Source organism: Schistocerca serialis, chromosome 5, assembly GCF_023864345.2.
Source record: "Schistocerca serialis cubense isolate TAMUIC-IGC-003099 chromosome 5, iqSchSeri2.2, whole genome shotgun sequence".
Lineage (NCBI taxonomy): Eukaryota > Metazoa > Arthropoda > Insecta > Orthoptera > Acrididae > Schistocerca > Schistocerca serialis.
In genome coordinates this window covers 182,233,098-182,260,223 of record NC_064642.1, presented here as the reverse complement: position 1 = coordinate 182,260,223, position 27,126 = coordinate 182,233,098, and the positions used below count along the sequence as shown (strand labels likewise).

The following is a 27,126-nucleotide window of genomic DNA, read 5'->3' as shown; positions in this document are numbered from 1 at the left end:
TCTTTAGTTTCCATCTGTCCTTTTTGTCTGTTTCATTTGCTATGTTTTTATAATTTATGCTTTTGCCAATTAAATTCTACTCATAGGCATTTTCTATTGCATTTGTTTGCTGTCTTCACTATTTCATGTCTCAAATATGCTCATTTGTCATCACTGTATTTTTTGCACCATACATTTTATGCTCACACATTATGAAGTTTCCGGAGAATGGAAGTCTCCTCTACAAAAGAATCAACATGGACTCTGTAAACAGAGATTTGCAAAACTCTGCTCAATTGGTTGTTCCATGAAATCCAGACCACTCTAGACAAATTTGCTGAGGTTGATGCAGTATTCTTTGTCTTATGGAATGCATTCAATATAGCTGCGTTTCTGGAGCCAGTTTGCAAATGCTGTGTTTGCCTAGAGGAGGCATGCCGTGCCTGTAGATTGTAGTGAAATGCAAGAAGACCTGTGGAGGATCAATGATTGGGGTCAGGGACTGGCAGTTGACCCTGAATGTAAATAAATGTAATATATTGTTTGTAGGCTAGGAGAAGAGAACCACTGCTTTTTGCTAATACTATCAGCATTACATCACTCGAAACTCTAATAACCATAAAATATGTAGAAGTGACTATCCAGAGTGATCTAAAGGGGACAGACTACAAAGAACTAATTGTAGGAAAAGTAGATGCCAGGCTGTAATTCATTGGAAGACTCTTCACTGAATGAAAATGCTTACAAAACATCTGTAAGACCGATTCTTGCATAGGCTCATCAGCTAAGGCTTCAAAGATAAGCAAGAGTCAGGACACAGTATTTTGGCATAATTTCACCAGTGTTCAGCCACATGTGACATGCTGGTGGCAGTGGCAGCACTTTGCACATTAGCAACCCGTGCTGGAATATGTTGCCCAAGTATCTGCAAAGTATTCTCCTTATCAATATTCGGGCTGGATGGGGAGTCTGAATCACTGCCAGATACTAAATACATAGTTCAAAGAAGGTGGAATAGAGAGGGTGTGAGAGGGGGCAGGTTGCAGATGTTACAGTTGTAATGTTGTCATTGAAGTGTAGCCTAATGTGCTCATCAGATTGGTCTACCTCTGGTTAGTCAGCTTTGCTTGGAGTTACCTCACACTTAAGTCACAAAACATCATAGACTAAAAAAAAACTAACTCATTAGTTGGAAGAAAGCACAGGTTACAACCATCTACAAGGAGGACAGCAAATATGCACCTTAAAAACTACTGTCCAATTTAATTGATATCTATCTGTTCTAGAATGTTACAACATTCTCTGAACTCCGATATAATTAGGTGCTTAGAATAGAATAACCCTTTCTATGACAACAAGTCCAGATTATGAAAACATTGGTCATTCGAAATGAAAATCATACTTTTCACAAATAACGTCGTGTAAACTATGCATCAGTGCTTTCACATACATGCATTACTTTTTGACATCTGATAAGCACTTAACTCAGTACTACACTAACATTTCTTAACAAAAGTATGATCATATGGATTATCAAACAATATTTGTGACTAGATTGTGGATTTCCTGATAGAGAGGACGAGCATATTTTCTTGGATGCAGTGTCATCAGAGATAGAAATAATGTCAGGTTGCCCCTGGGAAATACACTGAGACCCTCGCAATTGATGTCATCTTTAATTACATGGAAGACCATAGTAACCTCAACCTTTTTGTAGATGATGCCTTACCTGAGTGGGAGACTTTGAATAATGATGTGCCACAAGGCCCTGTTTTAGATTCAATGCCGTTTCTTACTTAAATTAATGAGCACTCTCACTGTTCTGGTATAGAGGGTAAATTTACCCTTTTTGCATTTGAAACTGCAATTATCACTGATGAATTGTCAGGCAATGATCTTGAACAAATTATGAACAAAGTTTTTACTGAAATTTTGAATTGGTTTTCTTCAAATGATCTCTCACTCAGTGCACATAAAACCACAAAGAAATCTTTGAAAAAAATTAACATAAAGTGTAGAGATCAACCAATACAGAACGTGGAGGATAAAAAATGCATATATAGACAGCAAATGCAGTTGGTCTACTCACATTATTCATCATAGCTCAACAAAATTTGAACTACAGATTATTGCTTCTGTGGCTGAATTAGATACCAGTAAGGCTTTCAACTTAGATGACATTCGTTCATTAATGTCCTAAGCTATTATAATCTAGGGGAACCACTGTTGTGGTGAATGTAGGATATAATTTTGTAGCAAGAACACAACACTTTTAGGAGCGATGATCTTCTTCCTTTAATAGTTAAAAAGATGACATGTAGCAACAGAAACTTCATAGAGTAAAAGCATGAAAAAAAGAAACTCCTAGGAGCAAAGAATTTCACTAAATCAAACTGTGGTATCTAGAACATCTTAGAAAGGTCAAAACACATTAGTTACAAAGTTCTATCTTGGTACACATTGCTTTAAATTTGTTTGATTGTAAAAGCTCTGTAAACATGTCACTAAGTTGATTTTTAGAACAGTCATATTCCACGTCGGTATCCCTATTCTGATAGAGTTCCCGCAGAAACTAATATCGTACTTCGATGTGATTAGAATGTTTGTTGACCTTTGGATTTTTCACTAATTTAATGGTGCTTGTATTGTCAGTGAACAATATGGATGTGTTTCTTTTTCCACTGATCTTCAACAGCTGTTGGTTATGCCACACAAATTCCTTGGCTCCTTCAGTTGCAGCAATGAACTCTGCTTCAGTGATGGATAGTGCAGCAGATTTATGCACTTGAGATGTCCATGATATAGCCATATCGCCAATCATTGAAACAAAACCTAGTGTTGCCAGCAACAGGATAGGCACATAGTCCACTGCCAGATGAAGTATGGAATAGACCAAAGTATGAAGTACCACGAACATATCTGAAAATAAATTTTACAGTGTTCCAATCAGAAGAAGTGGGTTTAGTCATAGGCCGAGCAACTTTTGAAACAGTATAACTGATGTGTGGAGTAGCAGAAAGTGCCAGGTACATTAATGATCCCACAGCCAAACAGTAAGGAATGTTGCTGTCAACAGTATTGCTACATTCATTGTCAAATTGTTCATTATCACAGGGAGTTTTTAATGATTATGAATCAGCCACGTTAAAAGGATGTAGAATCTTCTCTGTGTATGCTTGCTGTGAAATAAACAAGTCAGACTCCCCTTGCACTATTTATGTGTCTAAATTAAGTCTATAGATTCCACTGTTATTATTTATTCCGCCTTTAACATATCTAAAAATGAGTTCACTGCATTTTGAGTTGTCCCTTCAATAAGTCCATCATCAACACAAATAGCAATCAGCAGTTTTTCTAGTTTGCTTTGTTGAATGTAAATGCATGCATGTGCTATAGAATTAGTAAAGCCATTTTTTTTCATGAATGAGTGAAACTTATTATTCCAGCAACAAGGTGATTGCATAAATCCATACAATGATTTCTTGAGGTGACAAACACGACCTGACCCATCATTGAAACCGCCTAGTTGAGTCATGTATATTTCTGTATCCAAGTCACCATAAAAAAATTCAGATCTAATGTTGAATTGACCAAGTTTCAAATTTTAGTCTACTGCAGTTGCTATTACAGCAGAAGTAGCATCATAACAAGCAGCTGGGCTAAAAGCTTCACCATAATCAAGTCTGGCACATTTAAACGTACAACATGCAACCAGTTGAGCACAGTATTGATCAATCAGTCCATCAGGTCTATATTTAATACAAAGTATCAATTGATCATAGATAACGCGTTCTCTGTTAGGCAGTTCTACCAAGTCCTAGATATCATTTTATTCAAATGCCTTCATTTCATCTTTCATCGCATTAAATCTTTTATTGGAATTACTACTTTCCATATCTTTGTTGAAGTTTGTTGGTGCAATCTCTTTATGGATTTATTTCTGTCAGGTAAACTAATGCATTTGCTTGAGACTGGTGAGGCTTGTATCCTAATTTGTAGTCACTAAACATCACTGGGGGCTGTATTTCACAAACTGGAGGTCAATTTGGTAACTCATTCGAATATTCTTTGTAACTAGTGCTAATCTGATCAACAATAGATTCACTTTTGTCTCCTGTTTCTTCAGATATGGAATTCAATTACAACTCAACCGAATTTCTAGTAGAACATAGCTTTCCTGCTTGAAAATCAACATTGTGTGATTCCATCATATGATGGTTTGATGGAATCCATAGTTTGTAACCAACTGTGTCATTCATGCAGCCAATGAAATGCTCAGTTATAGTTTTGTCATCAAACTTGGAATGAAATTCCTTTGGCATATAAACATTGCATTTTGATCCAAAAATGCGTAGATATCAGAAATTGTTAAACACTTTGCCATTTCACACTTTGAAAGTGTTTTACCTTCAACACTTGACTTCCCTGTATGATTGAGAAGAAAAATGGCTGTGTCACATGCACGAGCCCCAAGTGATATAGGTAACTTGCTGGATGTTAACACCGAGCACGCTAATTCTACTACATGTCAGTTTGCTTATTTAGCAACACCATTTTGCCCAGGAATGTGTGGACATGTAAGGTGAAACTTAATACCAATCTCACAGCACTGCAGCTTCCGTGTTACAATTAAACTCTCCTCCACCATCAGACTGAAATACTTTTACCATGTGACCAACAGCATCACACTCCTTCAAAAGTGTTTTCAAATTGTCAGCCACTTCAGATTTATTTCACATGAAATATATTGAATGAAATGAGAATAATCATCTTTGAAATTTATGGAGTCAACAGACATTGGTCCATTAACGTCTGCTTCGATCAGCTCGTAGACAGTTTGTGGACGATCTCTGCGGTGGCTAAATCATTTTCAGTTGGATTTGCCAAGAACATATCCATCACAAAACGATGTGATATCAGGGCACTTACCCGATATACTGAAACAACAGAGCTAATCTCATACATGACATTTATCATGGTGACCGAGTCTCTCATGCCAACATTGTAGTTGTTATTCTGATGCTGCGTAGTCAGTCATTACTTGTGAATCCAAAGGACAAACTCACATGTTCATAATATATGTTGGATCAACTAGACTTCCTGTTACGACTATGTCAATATATTGCCATGTGATAACATCTTTGTTATTGTAAGTCACAGTATATACATATTGTGCAGCTTGACAGACAGAGAAAAGTTGATATCTGATACAAGGTACTTACCAGACATTGTCAAGCAAAACAGGTGTCCACCTTTCGTTTATGAAGAGTTCACTATGAATACTGCCAGTCCATTGTGCAAAAATAACTACTTTGTCAGCTGTCTGTACACACTGTGGAATCAGAAACTTTTCAAACATAGTGAGATGCAATTTATTTGATGAAATATGATGTGTTGTGCCAGAGTCTGAAATCCAAGAACCTGAACTATCAGGATTAACATGATAAAACAAGCTAGTGGCTATAAATGTATTTGGTTTGCTACTAACTTGTAAACTGAAACTCGAATTATTATTGTTCGTAGCCCTCGCTTTTATTACTTCTGTGCCCATGCACTTTCAGTAGTTTGTGATAATATGCCAGCTTTCTTGCAATACAGACATGTACAACATTCTTTCTTCTTTGACTTGCTCACCTCTGCTGCAGATTTCTTCTGTTTTTGATGTTGCTCCTCCGATTTTGATTTTACCTGAAAAGCACCAGTGCCTGTGTAGCCAGTGAATTCTCAGTTGAATGAAAATTCTCAATAAAAAGCTTTGTCTGCTAGGATTCAGGAACACTTTATTTATTTATTTCATTCGTGTTCTGTAGACCCATTAGCAATAAATTGTTTGGATGTAGAACGTGTCATTTACATAGAATTGAGACATTTGTTTATAATAATAGGTTGTGCAATGAATAATATATCATCATCATCATCATTTAAGACTGATTATGCCTTTCAGCGTTCAGTCTGGAGTCCCCCTTATAAAATTCCTCCATGATCCCCTATTCAGTGCTAACATTGGTGCCTCTTCTGATGTTAAGCCTATTACTTCAAAATCATTCTTAACCGAATCCAGGTATCTTCTCCTTGGTCTACCCCGACTCCTCCTACCCTCTACTGCTGAACCCATTAGTCTCTTGGGTAACCTTGCTTCTCCCATGCGTGTAACATGACCCCACCATCTAAGCCTGTTTGCCCTGACTGCTACATCTATAGAGTTCATTCCCAGTTTTTCTTTGATTTCCTCATTGTGGACACCCTCCTGCCATTGTTCCCATCTACTAGTACTTGCAATCATCCTAGCTACTTTCATATCCGTAACCTCAACCTTATTGATAAGGTAACCTGAATCCACCCAGCTTTCACTCGCATACAGCAAAGTAACGGTGCACAGATAACTTAGTCTTGGTACTGACTTCCTTCTTGCAGAAGAGAGTAGATCGTAGCTGAGCGCTCACTGCATTAGCTTTGCTACACCTTGCTTCCAGTTCTTTCACTATGTTGCCACCCTGTGAGAATATGCATCCTAAGTACTTGAAGCCGTCCACCTGTTCTAACTTTGTTCCTCCTATTTGGCACTCAATCCGTTTATATCTCTTTCCCACTGACATTATTTTTCGTTTTTGAGATGCTAATCTTCGTACCATAGTCCTTACATTTCTGATCTAGCTCTGAAATATTACTTTGCAAACTTTCAATCGAATCTTCCATCACAACAAAGTCATCCACATATCCGAGACTGCTTATTTTGTGTTCACATATCTTAATCTCACCCAGCCAGTGTATTGTTTTCAACATATGATCCATAAATAATATGAACAATAGTGGAGACAGGTTGCAGCCTTTTCGTACCCCTGAAACTACTCTGAACCATGAACTCAATTTACCATCAACTCTAACTGCTGCTGACTATCTATGTAAAGACCTTTAACTGCTTGCAAAAGTTTGCCTCCTATTCCATAATCTCGTAAAACAGACAATAACTTCCTCCTAGGAACCCGGTCATATGACTTTTCTAGATCTATAAAGCATAGATACAATTCCCTGTTCCACTCGTAACACTTCTCCATTATTTGCCGTAAGCTAAAGATCTGGTCCTTGACACCCTCTAAGAGGCCTAAACCCACGCTGATTTTCATCCAATTTGTCCTCAACTAATACTCGCACTTTCCTTTCAACAATACCTGAGAAGATTTTACCCACAACGCTGATTAAAGAGATACCTCTGTAGTTGTTTCAATCTTTTCTGTTCCCATGTTTAAAGATTGGTGTGATTACTGCTTTCGTCCAGTCTGATGGAACCTGTCCCGACTCCCACGCCATTTCAATTATCCTGTGTAGCCATTTAAGACCTGACATTCCACTGTATTTGATGAGTTCCGACTTAATTTCATCCACCCCAGCTGCTTTATTGCACTGCAATCTATTGACCATTTTCTCCACTTCCTCAAATGTGAACCTATTTCCATCATCATTCCTATCCCATTGTACATCGGAATCTGAAAAATTACTGATCGTATTTTCACCTACACTGAGCAACTCTTCAAAATATTCCCCCCCATCTGCCTAGGGCATCAACAGGATTCACCAGCAGTTTTCCTGACCTGTCCAAAATACTTGTCATTTCCTTCTTACCTCCCTTTCGAAGACTGCTAATTACACTCCAGAATGGTTTTCCAGCAGCTTGACCCAAAGTCTCCAACCTGTTTCCAAAGTCTTCCCAAGATTTCTTCTTGGATGCTGCAATTATCTGTTTGGCTTTGTTTCTTTCTTCAACATAATTTTCTCTGTCTACCTGAGTTCTAGTATGTAGCCATTTTTGATACGCCTTCTTTTTCCTTTTACAGGCTGCCTTGACTGTGTCATTCCACCAAGCTGTTTGCTTCATCCTACCTTTACACACTAATGTTCCAAGACGTTCTTTAGCCACTTCTAGTACTGTGTCCCTGTACCTTGTCCATTCCTTTTCCAATGACTGTAATTGACTGCATTCAACTAACTGGTACCTTTCTGAGATCACTGTTATGTACTTGTGCCTGATTTCCTTATCATGAAGTTTCTCCACTCTTATCCTTCTACATATGGACCTGACCTCCTGCACTTTCGGCCTCACTATACCAATTTCACTGCAGATTAAATAGTGATCAGTGTCATCAGAGAATCCCCTGAATACACATGTGTCTCTCACAGCCTTCCTGAATTCCTGATGTGTTATTATGTAGTCAATGACAGATCTGGTTTCCCTGCCTTCCCAAGTATACTGGTGAATGTTCTTATGTTTAAAAAAGGAGTTTGTGATTACTAAGCCCATACTGGCTCAAAAATCCAAGAGTTGTTTCCCGTTCCTGTTGGCCTCCATATCCTCTCCAAATTTACCCATAACCTTTTCATACCCTTCTGTTCGATTTCCAATCCTGGCATTAAAATCACCCAAGAGCAGAGCACTGTCCTTGTCCTTTACTCTAACAATTACATCACTGAGTGAGTGCATCATAAAAACTATCCATCTTATCTTGATCTGTCCCTTCACAATGCGAATATACTGACACAATCCTAATTTTCTTGCTAGCCACTGTCAAATCTATCCACATAAGTTGTTCGTTTACATACCTTATTGCAACTATGCTGGGTTCCATTTCTTTCCTGATGTAAAGCCCTACACCCCTGTTCCTGCTTTGACTCCTGACAGGTAGACCTTGTATTCTCCCACTTCCTCTTCTTTCTCACCCCTTACCCGAATGTCACTAACAGCTAAAACGTCCAACCCCATCTTACTTGCAGCCTCTGCCAGCTCTACCTTCTTCCCAGAGTAGCCCCCATTGATATTAATAGCTCCCCATCTCATTACCATTCGTTTGCCGAGTTGTATCTTAGGAGTCCCTGGTTTGTCAATTAGAGGTGGGACTCCGTCACCTCCAAAGGTCCTAGGCATTTTACTCTGATTGTTGCCAGCATCATATTTAAAGTACCAGGGAAGCAGGTTGCTAGCCTTACTTGCCCTGGGTCCCATTGAGTTTTACCCCTAACTGTTGAGGGACTAACCGGTGGATTTGGTAGTCTTTGCTGTCTGAGCACAAGGGTGACCACGACTCAGAATATGTCTGAGATGCCCAGCCTTATTCCAAAGTAACTGGTATCCTGACTGTTAGGACCACTTACTTGGCCACTCATACATTGCCTGTGGTTCATGAACTAGGACATGACAACAGGAACCCACGCCATGAAGCACTGAATAATATATTACATAGAATTACATATATTACATAGAAAAAATGTTTACAAGAATTGTTTTTTGTAAAAAGTAACAAATTACATTGACCAGACTTACAAGAGATCAAAATCAATTCACATATTCTCATACATAAATTCATCCAGTGAGTAAATAGTTTTACTTAGAAGATACTGTTTAAGTTGATCTATAAAAGTAGGTGGATCAGTAACTGACATTTTTATTGCCTGAAGGAGAGCATTAAATATTTTTATGCAAGAGTAGTGTACTCCTTTTTGCACCATACTTATCTTTTGTTTAAGATGTACATCATTTTTTACCTTCTTTTGTTCAAGATGTACATCATTTTTTACCCTAGTGTCATAGTTATGATACATGCTGTTCATTTCAAAAAGGGAATGGTTTTTACACAAGAAATACATGAGAGAGAAAATGTATTGAGATACTGTTGTGAGTATTCTCAGCTCTTGGAAGAGTTTCCTGCAGGAATGTCTGTAATTGACACAACACAGAATCCCAATGACCCTTTTCTGGGCTATGAGGATTTTGTTAGCCTTTGGCTGGTTTCCCCAGAATATAATTCCATAGGCCATCAGGGCATGAAAATAACCAAAATAGGCAGCTTTCAAAGTATTTAAGTCACTGAAGGAAGCAATCGCACGAATAGTGTAAATTGCTGAGCCATACCGTGTCAGCCTGTGAAACTGATATTCGAATCCTAATGTTTTGAAAATACAATGGTGGAGTATCGTAAGAGGAAAAGTTGCATTTGGATTCATTTTGTTCAGTTCTCTCCAGAAGTCGTGGAAAATGTTCACACATAGTGACGTGTGTTTTGCTATACACACGATGTCATCTTTTGATGTTTCGAAGAAACACTTGAACAACATATATAGCCACTGCAAATCAAGATTGTTCATATACTGACATACTGTCCCAAATGTCTTTTGCGTCAGTGTTCTTTCTTACATGAATAGCAGGTTCCTCTGCAGTTGCCGTTCCAATGATGCAAGCTACCTGAGCATTGTCCCGTTGCCAGTGCCGATTTGTGTCTGATGGTTCGTCTCCTTCCGGTAATGACGAACATTGACATGTACCATCTCTAGTCAAATAATGAGAATTTTTTAAACAGATTTAAATCTGCCATTTCTGTATTCCCCACTGATCTTTACTTGAAAACTTGTGAATGTTTGTAGGACTGTTGTCACTACTCAGCTAAAGCATTGTGTCTGCCATTCCACAAGTCTTGCAGTCTCACGAATATCCTAGTAAACAGAAAAATAGTCTAGCGAATGAATACTATAATTCTCACAACCTGAAGTGTTTAAACCCGGGCCCGTAAGCTGTTGTGGTGAACTTAGGATATAATTTTATAGCAAGAACACAACACTTTTAGGAAGAGTGATCTTTTTCCTTTAATATTTAAAAAGATGACACGTAGCAACAAAAATCTCAAAGAGTAAAAGCATAAAAAACAAAAAAGAAACTCTTAGGCACAAAGAATTTCACACGACATTGATTTATTTACTTTAACATCCTCCATCTCTGGGGGGGGGGGGGGGGGAAGTAACTACACACACACACACACACACACACACACACACACACACACACACACACACACACACTTATAGGTACTTGTTTTGAAAGATGGGGATCCTAACAGTATATTTCTTTTTTTTGTTATTGACCTTTGTCTGTAATAGCTTATCTCTGTGCAAAGACAACAGTGAATATCATGATTACAACACATGAACTAAAAACAATCTCCTCACTGAATTGAAATACCTAAATTTGGTTAAAAAAGGAGTTTATTGCTCCAGCATTAAGCTGTTTAATGCACTATAACCACATATCAAATGCATTCATAAACAATTTCTAAAAGTCAAACATATTCTGAAAGAGTACTTAATAGAGAAATCTTTTTATATGGTGATAAATTAATGAGAGAAGAGGGATGCCACTACTAAACTTCCAATTGTTTCACTAGTACTTTTAATACCTTTTCGTTTGGGCACTATGATTGACATCCAAAAATTTGGTTTTTGGTATTTGTGTATTTATTAATTTATTGTGATATTTAACTTAACTTATCTTCCTGAATATCTTAATGATCCTTCCTCAATGTAATACATTTAATTAGATGTGTGTTATTAATTTGATATCTTATTCATTGTATCTTTTATTGTATTTATGTAAGTTACATCTAAACTATGTACATTTGATACAGTCCATATCCTTGCGATTGACTTGCTACATGGATCTACTTACTAAACGTGAAATAAATAAAAATAAAATTAAATATGTGTGTATGTATGTGTTTGTGTGTTTTGTCTTAGTAAAGCATACACATTGTTTATTGCTATATGTTTCATTTTTTCTCTGTTGTTTTAGGGAGGTCTCTTCCAGTCCTTTGTGTTCATCTATTCCATTGGTACGGGCTAATGGAACACTTTAACCTGGATGTTGTCAGGATCTGGAAGTTATTTAGTAAGTATTAAATTGTCAGTAGAATGTAAAAGGTAAAATAGCAGTTGCCTAACTTCAAAATAATGTCTGGCCTAACTTAAATAAAGTTTCTAGAAATGAGATTTTTTCTCAAAGACAAGATGAAAACTTTTTCCTTGGTAGTTTTGAGAATGTCCTACACAGTGTCAAGAGAAAATCATTAAAATTGTAAATCATTTATGTCAACAGTGTATTTTGCTGGTAGGCTCAGTTTTATTTTTTAATAGCTCCTCAATTTTGGACAAGCAGTTTAGTAGCTTTACTTAACATGGTATTAAGGTCTCAAGCTTTTCTTCACTTACTTTGATTAATAACACTTTTTTTCGAAGGTGGGGGGGGGGGGGGGGGGAAATCTTTACACAAGGATCTGCCTTTTCATGAACATCCCAGAAAACAGATATAAAAAATTCAGGTTAAAGCATTATTTTCATCACAAACACCGTCATTATCTTGAATACATGTTTTCTGATAAAACGAGTACATTGGCAACTACTCTCAGTGCTTGTCCTTGTGAATTAGAGAAGAGTCTAAATTACAAAATTAGAAATTAGTACAGATAAATGGAAAACCAGCTAACCAGTTTTTCTCACTACTGTTTACCTTCTTTTGCACACACACACACACACACACACACACACACACACACACACACAGATATATATATGTCTGCTTGTGTCTGTATATGTGTGAATGGATATGTGTGTGTGCGCGCGAGTGTATACCCGTCCTTTTTTCTCCCTAAGGTAAGTCTTTCCGCTCCCGGGATTGGAATGACTCCTTACCCTCTCCCTTAAAACCCACATCCTTTCGTCTTTCCCTCTCCTTCCTTCTCTCCTGATGAGGCAACAGTTCGTTGCGAAAGCTTGAATTTTGTGTGTATGTTTGTGTTTGTTTGTGTGTCTGTCGACCTGCCAGCACTTTCATTTGGTAAGTCACATCATCTTTGTTTTTATATATATATATAATGCCATCAGGCCCAATTTGAGCTTCTAACTATCCTAAATCTATACCAATTTCCTTGCTGAGGAGGAAACGTAATAATTTCTAAAGCTAGATAATAGTTTATTTTCCCTATTTTTCTGTATCTTTATTGGTAACTTAGTACTTGGACTTTGGCTGAAGGTAAGTTAAAGCCAGCATAACTTACACTGCTTTCCAGCAACAGTTGTTCAGGTGGTTTACCTTATATGCAATTTGGCTTTTTTAAATCAGAAACGTGGACGAACACAATTGTAAAATAAAGTACGGACTCCCTGCTTCATCTGCAACTTTGTAGCCATAGTTGAAACATTTTTCTGCGTTCTTGATAATATTTGACTTTCCATTGTTTCTTTTTTTCTACACTCTTGTGTTAGAGTGGTTCAGGCAGATTTAGTTAATGGCTGATCACAAAAAATTAATGTTGAAATTGTCTGCGTCTTCCATTTATTAATGTTGCCAGCACATACTCATTTTAACAAATTACATAAAAATTTAGTTCAGGCATCTCATTAATATTTTCAACCTCTACTATTCCATTAAGTCTCACTAAACACTCTATTATATGACCCCTGTCACTGAACATATCACAACAAATTCCCCTTTAGAACCCTTGTACAGGTATGTGCCTGGCAATAATGGCACCAAAACAAATGAAAAGAATACAAAGGATCAACTGATAATATCTACCAGTTTTAACATTTTTAATAATCAAACTTTAAACACATTTTTAATTATGTTCTTATATGAAATTAGGTTCCCAGAATGTTTCTATTGAATAGTCAAGTACATAATTTAACCATCATGGAAAACATGGTCCCACATGTCCATACGTGTTAGAAAGTTTTGAATGAAAAATGTGAAAAACTATAATCAGAATGGATTGTTACAGAAATCATCCCAATATGATACACACGTATTACAAGCACCCAAAATGATTTTTCCCCACACAAATGGGCCTCATTTATGCATCCACTACTAAATGTTGAACCTTAACAGAACTGAATTAGATTGCAGAACCACGCCAATGTAATAAAAATATGCAATATCTCACGTATTGAAAACTACAGATGAACTTTTTGTTGTCCCATGTCTCAAAAACTGAAATGAACTGTCAGATACCCTAAGTCATGGCTCTCTATACTAAACTTTCTTTGTTGTTGTTGTGGTCTTCAGTCCTGAGACTGGTTTGATGCAGCTCTCCATGCTGCTCTATCCTGTGCAAGCTTCTTCATCTCCCAGTACCTACTGCAACCTACATCCTTCTGAATCTGCTTAGTGTATTCATCTCTTGGTCTCCCTCTACGATTTTTACCCTCCATGCTGCCCTCCAATACTAAATTGGTGATCCCTTGATGCCTCAGAACATGTCCTACCAATCGATCCCTTCTTCTGGTCAAGTTGTGCCACAAACTTCTCTTCTCCCCAATCCTATTCAATACTTCCTCATTAGTTATATGATCTACCCATCTAATCTTCAGCATTCTTCTGTAGCACCACATTTCGAAAACTTCTATTCTCTTCTTGTCCAAACTATTTATCGTCCATGTTTCACTTCCATACATGGCTACACTCCATACAAATACTTTCAGAAAAGACTTCCTGACACTTAAATCTATACTCGATGTTAACAAATTTCTCTTCTTCAGAAACGCTTTCCTTGCCATTGCCAGTCTACATTTTATATCCTCTCTACTTTCTACCATCATCAGTTATTTTGCTCCCCAAATAGCAAAACTCCTTTACTACATTAAGTGTCTCATTTCCTAATCTAATTCCCTCAGCATCACCCGACTTAATTCTACCACATTCCATTATCCTCATTTTGCTTTTGTTGATGTTCATCTTATATCCTCCTTTCAAGACACTGTCCATTCCATTCAACTGCTCTTCCAAGTCCTTTGCTGTCTCTGACAGAATTACAATGTCATCGGCAAACCTCAAAGTTTTTATTTCTTCTCCATGGATTTTAATACCTACTCTGAATTTTTCTTTTGTTTCCTTTACTGCTTGCTCAATATACAGATTGAATAACATTGGGGAGAGGCTACAACCCTGTCTTACTCCCTTCCCAACCACTGCTTCCCTTTCATGCCCCTCGACTTTTATAATTGCCTTCTGGTTTCTGTACAAATTGTAAATAGCCTTTCGCTCCCTGTATTTTACCCCTGCCACCTTTAGAATTTGAAAGAGAGTATTCCAGTCAACATTGTCAAAAGCTTTCTCTAAGTCTACAAATGCTAGAAATGTAGGTTTGCCTTTCCTTAATCTTTCTTCTAAGATAAGTCGTAAGGTCAGTATTGCCTCACGTGTTCCAGTATTTCTACGAAATCCAAACTGATCTTCCCCCAGGTCAGCTTCTACTAGTTTTTCCATTCGTCTGTAAAGAATTCGTGTTAGTATTTTGCAGCTAATTAAACTGATTGTTCGGTAATTTTCACATCTGTCAACACCTGCTTTCTTTGGGATTGGAATTATTATATTCTTCTTGAAGTCTGAGGGTATTTCGCATGTTTCATACATCTTCCTCACCAGATGGTAGAGTTTTCTGAGGACTGGCTCTCCCAAGGCCGTCAGTAGTTCTAATGGAATGTTGTCTACTCCGGGGGCCTTGTTTTGACTCAGGTCCTTCAGTGCTCTGTCAAACTCTTCACGCAGTATCGTATCTCCCATTTCATCTTCATCTACATCCTCTTCCATTTCCATAATATTGTCCTCAAGTACATCGCCCTTGTGTAGATCCTCTATATACTCCTTCCACCTTTCTGCTTTCCCTTCTTTGCTTAGAACTGGGTTTCCATCTGAGCTCTTAATGTTCATACAAGTGGTTCTCTTGTCTCCAAAGGTCTCTTTAATTTTCCTGTAGGCAGTATCTATCTTACCCCTAGTGAGATAAGCCTCTACATCCTTACATTTGTCGTCTAGCCATCCCTGCTTAGCCATTTTTCACTTCCTGTCGATCTCATTTTTGAGACATTTGTATTCCTTTTTGCCTGCTTCATTTGTTGCATTTTTATATTTTCTCCTTTCATCAATTAAATTCAATATTTCTTCTGTTACCCAAGGATTTCTACTAGCCCTCGTCTTGTTACCTACTTGATCCTCCGCTGCCGTCACTACTTCATTCCCCAAAGCTACCAATTCTTCTTCTACTGTATTTCTTTCCCCAATTCCTGTCAATTGTTCCCTTACGCTCTCCCTGAAACTCTGTACAACCTCTGGTTCTTTCAGTTTATCCAGGTCCCATCTTATTAAATTCCCACCTTTTTGCAGTTTCTTCAGTTTTAATCTACAGGTCATAACCAATAGATCGTGGTCAGAGTCCACATCTGCCCCTGGAAATGTCTTACAATTTAAAACCTGGTTCCTAAATCCCTATCTTACCATTACATAATCTATCTGATACCTTTTAGTATCTCCAGGATTCTTCCATGTATACAACCATCTTTCATGATTCTTAAACCAAGTGTTAGCTATGATTAAGTTGTGCTCTGTGCAAAATTCTACCAGGCGGCTTCCTCTTTCATTTCTAAGCCCCAATCCATATCCACCTACTACGTTTCCTTCTCTCCCTTTGCCTACACTCGAATTCCAGTCACCCATGACTATTAAATTTTCATCTCCCTTCACAATCTGAATAATTTCTTTTATTTCGTCATACATTTCTTCAATTTCTTCGTCATCTGCAGAGCTAGTTAGCATATAAACTTGTACTACTGTAGTAGGTGTGGGCTTTGTATCTATCTTGGCCACAATAATGCGTTCACTATGCTGTTTGTAGTAGCTTACCCGCATTCCTATTTTCCTATTCATTATTAAACCTACTCCTGCATTACCCCTATTTGATTTTGTGTTTATAACCCTGTAGTCACCTGACCAGAAGTCTTGTTCCCCCTGCCACCGAACTTCACTAATTCCCACTATATCTAACTTTAACCTATCCATTTCCCTTTTTAAATTTTCTAACCTACCTGCCCGATTAAGAGATCTGACATTCCACGTTCCGATCCGTAGAACGCCAGTTTTCTTTCTCCTGATAACGACATCCTCTTGAGTAGTCCCCGTTCGGAGATCCGAATGGGGGATTATTTTACCTCCGGAATATTTTACCCAAGAGGACGCCAACATCATTTAATCATACAGTAAAGCTGCATGACCTCGGGAAAAATTACGGCCGTAGTTTCCCCTTGCTTTCAGCCGTTCGCAGTACCAGCACAGCAAGTCCGTTTTGGTGCTGGTAACATGACACTATATATTCTGTCTATGTGTAGTTTTACTGATTTCTCATGTGATCCCTCCTTTTTGTACAAGAGGCCACTTCACATATTCATGGAACTTGTACACACCTATAAATGTGTTGTTGATTACAGACAAATAAATAAATTATGTTTTAAATGAAAGACAAGTGGCTGATAAAAGAAATGATTGGACTGAGTAAATTTTGCAGGACATTCCTAAAAATTAAATAGAAATGTTCTAGAATCTTTACAGAACAGTAAATATATGATGCAGAAATTATTGTGTGAGCAAAACCCACACTTCCTTGTTAGAAAAATATTGAATTTTGTGTCGTGAGAAAACAAAAATATACATTAGATATGAAATTTTTATAATGAAATGAATGCTGACTAGCACTACCATAGAATTAACACAACTTACTTGAATTACCAACTTGCAGTAAAAGAAAAGTGAAATATATAAGAAATGGCAGTAGAAATGTTTTTTTTTTTTTTTTTTGATACTTTTATTCATACTGATAATTTAATAAAAATTGCGAGTACACTGCTCCAGAACCAAAATCAAATCCTGATTCTTCATTATGTCTATTGATGAGATACAGCTTTTACCTGCAAGCTAATTTGTGACATTTGTGACATCTGTCACCAAGTATGGTAAAATAAGGGACGTTTTACACTGAAGGAGCTGGCAAAATATTCATGTCAGAGGACTGCTTGGTTTAAATTCAGACTATCAAGTTGTGTTATCTTTTAAAATAACAAGATAGAGATGTCTAGAAAAATACTTTATGTTTGTTGTAAAATAAAAGAAAGAATGACAGCATTCCCCACTTACTATGATAAGCATTACTTGTGTATTACCATCTTTTGCAGACTCTGTCATAACCTGGTACTATCATTTGTATAGCTCTGTGATGTGCACCTGTTCTGAAAGACAATGATCAGTGATTCAGTAGAAAAGCATGATTGAGTGGACTATGTGAGCTGACAGTGGTCCTTTCATTCATTTGCATATAATATATTTCTGATTATGTCTGGATCATTCTGTGATAACAGGCCATTAAGAAGTTTGTTTTGTGGATTTCACCTTTTTTATTTGAATGATCTACCTCATCATCTAAACATACTGTCACTTACAAGTTTTAATGTTGAATTATGGAAAATGGAATTATTATTACCCCCCAGTCAGTAGATTTGCTATCATAGAACTCTTTCTGGTAGCACTCTCAACACAACTGCCTTTTCAGCATTGCTGCTTTGTCATACAGCACATCTACCTGTTGCATGTGTATGACACACTGGGAACAAGAGGTCAATGTTAGTTTGTTGTTTGAACTTGCCTGTTACCAATTATGTAGTTAGAGAGTGTGGACATATCTTTAAGTAAAATGAGACACTGTGTTCAGTAGGGGTTGGAGTTGAAAAATGAAATTGTGAAGTGCTGTGCATTGGAGCATTTTTTCATATAATCTGAATGGTTTGTACTGTACATACTTACTTTTATTTGTTGCAGCACTGGTTGAGGCTGGCTATCATAGTACAAATCCTTACCACAATTCAATTCATGCAACAGATGTCACCCAAGCCATGCATTGTTTTCTGCAGGAGGAGAAGGTACAAAGAACTTCTGTATTATGTTTATATCTTAAGCTAAAATATACATCTCAGAACTGTTGAAAACTGTACTGTTCATTGCATTTAGCCACTTTGAAGATTTGACTTCAGTCTATGGGAAATGAGGTTGCAGTTTAAAGAGCTGTCATGCTACAATTTCTAATTAGTTACTTACGAAATTTTTATATATTCTCTCTCTCTCTCTCTCTCTCTCCCTCCCTCTCTCTCTCTCTCTCTCTCTCTCTCTCTCTCTCGCTCTCACTCTCTCTCTCTCTCTCATGTGTCTTACAGCATGAAAGCTCTTTAAACCTCTTAAACCTCAACCTCGTTGCATATGTGCGCTCTTCTTTGTTTCTTTAGTAAAATAATTAGTTATCATTTGCCTTAAAATGCTACCTGTCTTGATCTTTCAAACAAATGCAACTTTCCACAGAAAATGTCCCCAATGTGTACAAGAATCAAGTATGAATTAGGATACCATATATAGAAGTTTCTAAAATGAATAATTACTGATAAGAAATCATATTTACTATCAGAGACAGTGGCGGATGGAAGACAAGGAAGCTGAGACTGTGTTCAAAATGGTTCAAATGACTCTGAGCACAGCTGTGGTCATCAGTCCCCTAGAACTTAGAACTACTTAAACCTAACTAACCGAAGGACATCACACACATCCATGCCCGAGGCAGGATTCGAACCTGTGACCATAGCAGTCGCGTGGTTCCGGACTGCGTGCCGAGAACCGCGAGACCACCGCGGCCGGCGAGACTGTGTTACTACAAATCTTACGTACCTCTCAAAGAAATGTAACCATTGAGATCTTTTTACTTGTTGATTGTGTAATTTCATGTTTCATTATTAATAATGGAGAAAAACCACTAGGTAATTTGAATATGTATGAAACCACTAATTTTATAAATTGAGTTGTGGTCATCATTAGTTATTTTGTCTCTGAAACAACTCATTGGCCACATGTGTGGGTAGACAGAAGGGCATATCACTAAACTCTTCACCACTACTGATGGAAATGGATTAGTTTTAACAGCATTGCAAGGGACGTGAAGTGGAAAGAAATTATGTGGGGTAAAAAGAAGTTCTGGAATTTGTATCCTGATTGATACTACAAATTCCAGAAAAAATTAAATTTATAAAACTGTAAAAATTACTGGAGACAGAATGGCTAACTTGCACTTACTTTCAGGAAATGAAACTCCTATTACTGTCAATAGAAACATGTAAAATAGAAAAAAGTACTTCAACTTTCAGAACTATTTTATTTTTGTTCTTCGGCAAGCAAAGAGGGATTGGCCTGTGAATATTGGGAAGGAAGGGGAAGGGTGGGGAACGGGCAAAGTAGGCGGTGACTAATACTGTAGATTGAGAGAGTCATCCCTGTGAAGGACGAATTGCTGCAAGAATTGGCCAAGTACAAGTAGGATTTTCACTCTGCAGGCTCTGTACAAACTTGATTATGTATGTAGCTGCAGCATTGACTTATAAGCTTAAATTTTTTACACTACCAAGGTACTGTAGACATTAGTATGTGACAAAAATTTCAATTTAATATGTCTTCCCACTACTGAGAGAAAAAGGTATCTTAAAAGTCAGGCAGATGGACAGACAACAGAGTGATCCTATAAGAGTCCCGTTTTTGCCAAGTGAGGCATGGAACCTTAGAAATGAAGGAATTTTTGGAAGAAAAATGAATTAATCTTTTATCTAAGAGATGGAATAATGTTGTAGATGATTATCACTTCATTACACTAACTTTTGGAAGATTGTTAAAAGTGTTGTCTCGTAAGTTACTGAAATGAAATGGTGGTTGAGCTACCTTATTTTATGGACTATAAGACATTGTGGGCTATAAGACACACTGTAATTTTCAATCAGGTTTTTAAAAAATAACATTTTTATCATTTTTATGTCTGCCCCCTGTAGCAGAGTGGTCAGTGTGACTGACTGTTTATTTATTTATTTATTCCATTTGATCTGGTGGTACACAATGTGTTACGGATGTTGGAAAATATCAGTTAATATTGTTAACATATATTAACATATAGTATCATAATGTATTATATGGCAAAGATTGGTTAAGTTTACTTCACTCCATTGTTCAATGTTTCCAGTTTAACATAACAGTAAGATTACTGTTCTAGGTATTCATTTATAGAGTAAAAACAGCGACACAACAAATATGACTTCATGGCTTTGCTAAATTTTATGTTGTCTTCGATGGACTTAATACTATTGGGAAGATTGTTGAACAGTTTGGAGGCCCATGTGGAAAGCTCCCTTTTTACACAGTTGAGTGTTTGTATGTAAAACATGCAGATTTTAGTTTTCCTGTCCTTCCTAAGGGCCCAGGTTCGATTCAAGGCTGGGTCGGAGATCTTCTCCTCTCAGGGACTGGGTGTTGTGTTGTCCTAATCATCATCATTTCATCCCCATCGACGCGCAAGTCACCAAAGTGGCGTCAAATCGAAAGCATTGCACCTGTCTAACGGTCTACCCAATTGGAGGCCCTAGTCACACGACATTTATTTTATTTATCATTTTTATTATTAGATTGTAAAGCCAGACGAAAAAAATTCTTAGTTTATAAAACCTAACTGACATTTAAAATCCCTAAAAATCACCATCTTCTAGTTTTGGCCAGTTTGCATTCAGTCTCTAATTGCACATTTAGCTTTCCTCAGTTATTTATTTTTTCATTTCTTCCATACTAGCCCACCAATCCCAAATGGTTTCTCCTGTTCATGGAGGGCCGAGATGCCACTCGGCTGCTGTGTCTCCATGTTGTTCTGCATATTCTATTACTCTCAATTTATAGCCCACATCATATGAATCCTTTTTACTTTTTTCCATTACGAAAATAGTTACTTACAAACATTTTTTATTGTTACTGATAGCACACATCATTTTAAAATTCAAGTTCACTGGTGCTGTAGACTGCAGTTATATATCACAGGCTAGAAGTCTGGGTTTGTGATGATGGGGCTGGAGAGTGACAGTGTTAACAAGTTTGTGAAACCCTGTAACTCATATTCATCACATTGGTGCACTGGTACTGCCAGTGTTACCAGATAGGGATAGGTTTCCCACAGCATCGAATGTATGCCCATTTTAAGACTGGCAGGAAGTTTAAATCACACATTCGACTTTTTATAATAATTTTTAGTATAAGGTGCACCTGAATTTTGCAGTTTGCTGTACAAGGCAGAAAATTTAAAAATAAAAGTGAATTACTAAATATAATGAGGGATTTAAAGTGATAAGAGGGACATCATTCTATTTGCGGTTTCAAATAAAACCACATTAATTTTTGCTTCATAAAACTAGTTTTCTTATGTTCCCACACATAAAGTGCCTTGTGAAGTGTAAAAGTAGATGGAGTTCTGAGAAACCTACAGGAAAACCCACATACAGTGTTTGAGTATCTGAGCATTTGGCTTTGCCAGAGGTCATGCCTAGTAACTAAAAAGTATATGAAGGAAAAAATGAGAATGTAAATATAGTGGAGATATGTGCAAAGAAGAAAAAAATCAAAATTCCTGCACATAATTGTGGGAAACAATACAAATAAAATAAGACAGTAGAACCTGAAAAACTGTGAACAAAGGGTTGTCAGAAGAGGAAAGAAAATAAAATTACTCTCAGAGAGGCACTTTCTATAGCAGGTAATGAAAAGAAGGTGGAAAATGGAATATAGGGAAAATGAAGAAGCAACAGTGTAGACTGATGAGAGGTTGTTCCGTAGCAGGATTGTTGTGGATGACCATTGGCATTTAAAAATGATTGGGAGCATTAGCCCAAGAATATAAGGAGATTAGTCACAATTTTTTTTTAAAACTGAAGTCGACTGGACCATGGCTCTTCAAATACAATCTGCAAAGTACTAATGTTTCACTAATAGAATAACAGTTTGTCCATTTTTTAGCAACAAGATCCTCAGGGTCATTACCAGTGTTTTAAAATCATGGTTGTTAAGAGACAAATGGAATAGGCAGACAGACTTCAATGAAAGAGTTGTAGAATGTTCACCAGTAATGGCCAGGCTTTGACACTGAAGATGAAGGCATGCTGTAATTGGCTAGTGCAATTTGTGACAGGATGAAGGTATATAGTGACCATGCATACGGGTTCAGCTGTCCACATCTTCCATGGTACGGCAGGGCAGAGGCAATGGGCACTGCCTTTCTTTGGCAGCTGCTAGCACTAGATGTCGGGCATTGGTAGCAGTGATGCTCCTATGACATCCAGGAAGTGTCCATGTCCTTATCTCAATGCAAAGTGCACCTCAAATGATCTCTTTACATTCTCCAGAGTTGTCTCCCAGAGCATGGGCACCCATCCAGTTGGTCAGCTCATATACCTCTCCTAGCCAACAAATTATTGTACAACATCCTTTGTTAAATATTTTGTATTGGCCACAACTCTTACAGTTGGAAGACCACATACAGCTGCTAAAGGAGGTATTTATAATAAGCATCCCCTCACATGGCGAACTACATGATGTCCCACATCCTGCAGACTGGTTTCTTTGTCATCTCTACCTTCGTCTGGAAAGGTCTTCTTATCTCCAGTCTGACTATGTGTGTTTGCGTCTGCACCGCTTCCACTCTTCTCAACAGTAAAAAGACACAGGGTTTCATGATTTTTACACTCCTTCAGTGTTTGCATGTCCATGACTATAACTGAAGACGCAGGAATATGTGGCAATAATTGTTGTGTAAGCCACCTTTTGAAGACTCTGTGCGTCATTTCACAGTTCTAATCTTCAGAATTCTTCACCTTTTACACCTTAAAAGTCAGCTTACCCTGGGGAATAAAGCCAGTATCTGCTGATCTAACATGAAGCACTATAATTCTGCTACCCTTACCAACAGGAACTTTTGATCCACCACACCCATTGCTCATTTTCCAGCACATAGCCCTTGCGTGGTTCTGATTAACGGAAGTTTAATCTAAGTAATAAATTCAAGATGTGCCAGCTTTTCTGATCTCCTGTGTTGTCCTCAAAAATACAGTCCTCTTAGCTACAATATCACTTCATTCCATTAATAATATCCTACTGTCATTCGTTTTCCGATACCTGAACCCCATGTCTTTCAGTATCCTCAACATGGTCCATTTGTTTCGGTTACAATTTTCAGCTTCTTTCATACGTGAAACTAGTTTCTCTGCTGTTGGATACTCGCCTTCAGCATACACGCTGAACACTATGCGACGCAAAACGTTTTTTGCAGAATCATCTAGCTCACCCACTTCTTTTTTTGCGGTTGTGTTGTTTCCCTGGTGATTTAGAAACAGCTGAGGTGGAGGCTTGCATAGACATCTTGGGTATTCTCTGAACAGTCCTCAAACCAACACAACAGGCTTCAGCTGTCTGCTCCTGGCATTTGGCAATGGCGCGACCCACGTCTTGTGCCGGCGTGGATTCAGCCGAAGATTCTCTCTTAAAGTATTGGTACACATGGAACACTATTCCTCTTGTCTGTTTGTGTAGCACTTGGTGTGATTGCATACCATCACTCATAATGAACACTATGAAGGCAGTCAGCACTCGGCATGGAACACTATGACTGAAATAAAAAGTTAGAACTTCCAAACACAGCACGACCCACACAGAACAAAGACAAGAATGTCACTGGCGCGTGATTGCCTTTGAGTCACATGGTACACTTCTGCATGCTTCTGCGCATCCAACCCTCACCCGCCTTCGTAGCTGCTCTCGACTCTAGTCTTGTATAAATTCTTCTGTGCTCTGTCCTGTCAGACGTAATAGGCAAACTGTTATGTTTCTTAGGGAAACATGCACAAAATAGAATGATATGTACACAGTAAGTTTCTGATAAACATTGACAGTATCAAGGCATTTTTAAGAGGTTTACTGTCTCAAGTTATATGAGCCCTGTCTTCATTTTATGACATGTAATAGGCCTGCTCCACAAGACCTCTTTTGAACCAACCAAGAGAAACTCTTTAGGTTTGATGTCAATACGCAGTTAGGCGTGAAGCTCAGTGCCATGTCAAGCTGCGTTACATTACCTTGTAACTCTCTCTAGATTGAAGGTAATGGCTGATATTATTTTAGGAGACTGGCTGGCAGTTGGGAAAAAAACCATTGCTGCATTAATGTTAGGGGTAGTCATTGCTATAAAAGAAGGTTGTGGACTGTGAATATTCTGTAAATAGCCATGTTATGCAAGGGTTGATTAATGACAGTAATAATAATAATAATAATAATAAACTTAACCAGACATAACATCTGAGAAAGGAAAGAAATAATAATAATAATAATTATTATGCAGCATAGAAAAGTGGTATTACTGATAATGGAGTTCATCCTTTGACTAACAAGTGTATCAATCTGTACTTAAAAAGATTTTTGTCAGGGGTACTTCATGTTATTTAACGACCAGTTACGGTTGCTGTTTTATGTTTTCACATAAAATATTCATCAATTACAAAAACTAAAAATTCATGTCTATCAGGGATGTTTCAGCAGTAAACAGTGATTCAGTTTTTATGTCCACTCCAGATTAGTTAAAATTTAACAAGAGCTTCATTACAACAGTCTTGTCCTTATCCATTGTAAGTATATTCATGATTAGATATTCTGTGATCAGGTCAAAGTTCTCTTTATTATTTTGCAATGCTACGGGGGTTGTTCAATAAGTAACGTGTTTTCTTAGAAGATATTTGTTGCTAAGTGTCAGAATTTGGTGACAATATACATCAACATGTCTTGTATCCTATTTTTCTACGTACTCTCCATCTAATTCTATGGCCGTATGTCAATGTTGTGGAAGAGCATGTATTCCCTGTTGGTAAATGTTCTTGTCCTTTAGGCATAGCCACATTTTCACTGCATGAATGACACTCTTGTCATCTTCGAAGTGTGTTCCACATAGATAATCTTTAAGTGGCCCAAAGAGATGGAAGTCTGAGGGTGCCAGGTCTGGACTGTAGGGTGGATGAGGCAATGGTGTCCAACCCAATTTGGCGATATGTTCCCGGGTTCTCAGACTTGTGTGTGGACATGTGTTATCATGTTGAAGCAAGACTTCTACTGGATTTTTGTCCAATTGAACACATTGGAAATGGTTCTTGAGTTTATTCAGAGTCTTCATGTATGCCTCTGAATTGATGGTTGACCCTCTTGGGATTACATCCATGAGAACAACGCCATCACTTTCCCAGAGGACTGTCACCATGGCTTTTCCGGTAGAGGGAGTTGTCTTGAATTTCTTCTTTTGTGGTGAATGAGGTTGTTGCGACTCCATGGACTGCCGTTTTGTTTCCGGTGTAAAGTGATGCACCCAGGTTTCATCCCCTGTAACAGTCTCTGACAGAAAGGCCTCTCCATAATTCTCAAAATGCTCTGACAGTTCAGATGAAATGGCCTTTCTTTGAATCTTGTGGTCCACTGTGAGCATTCATGGAACCAATCGTGAGCCCTATTTAGATATCCAAGAGCCTCCATCATTGCAGATGCACTTCCAATTATGACCGACAACTGTAGAGCCAGTTGTCGAGTTGTGATGTGCTGGTCAGCTCAAGTAATGATGTTCGCATGTTTCAGCATGTCTGGAGTGTGGCTGTGACAGGACGTCCTGAGCATTGCCGTTCAGGGAGCACTGTTTCTACATTTCCTGAGGTTGTAACTTTCTTTACCACTCCAAATTGAGCTGTTTCTGTGATGTCAATGGCAGCCTACATGAAGCATGGTAATTTTATAGCCAACTGCTGCTATTCTTTGACCTGTGGTGTGGGATGACACAAAATGTTGTAGGGTGTCCATTACCTTTTTTTGGATGACAGGTGCAGATGTGAAGGGGTGCTTGATAAACAATATGGCAATACTCCATTGTGGTGGTTAGATGTTGTCAACTGGAACATTGACAATTAGTGTGCCTGGCCTGACATTCCCATTCCACTGTCTTACCTGAATGCCCCGCAAATTCAGATATTGAGTGATTCAACCAGTCAGCCAAATGAAGACGCACTGTGAGGCTGTTCTCAAACTCTGTCAGGTGCTGATAGTGCCATCTTAAGTGAGTATGCAGCATTTCCATGTCCTTCACAGTGATAAATCAATATCTGACACTGTTCATACTCCTTATATGCCCTACCAGGCCTGGTAACAACATGAAACATGAACAACTCTAATTCATTCTGGAGACTATTCTACTTGTCTGAGAGAATTGCAACTCTGATCATTGACGTACATGCTAATGCTGTGTTTATGTACAAAGTTACATTGTCACCTGACCATGTCTTCTGGGTGCTTCATTTATTGTTGCACAGTGTATATAAATACCTACTGTATGGAGCAGTACATTAAATAAGGCAAGGCAACCACTCACCTATAGCAGATCGAAGTGTGGAGCACAGAAACACTTACCAAGAAACAGCTTTCATAGTAGCTTTAGAGCACAAGCACTTTTTCAAGCGCGCGCGCGCGTGCACACACACACACACACACACACACACACACACACACACACACACACACACACACACACACAGAGAGAGAGAGAGAGAGAGAGAGAGAGAGAGAGAGAGAGAGAGAGAGAGAGAGAGAGTGAGTGT

The 27,126-nt window shown here is 38.0% G+C and overlaps 1 protein-coding gene across 3 annotated transcripts in view; it reads left to right on the top strand.

Moving 5' to 3' along the window:
• LOC126482310 (cAMP-specific 3',5'-cyclic phosphodiesterase 4A-like) overlaps window positions 1–27,126 on the top strand; it is a 321,740-nt gene that overhangs the window by 70,718 nt on the left and 223,896 nt on the right. For all 3 annotated transcript variants that reach the window (XM_050106346.1, XM_050106344.1, XM_050106347.1), the window contains exons 3-4: window positions 11,588–11,683; window positions 18,431–18,531. In XM_050106346.1, coding sequence (XP_049962303.1) covers window positions 11,588–11,683; window positions 18,431–18,531 — 197 coding nt within the window. The remainder of the gene's footprint in view (window positions 1–11,587; window positions 11,684–18,430; window positions 18,532–27,126) is intronic.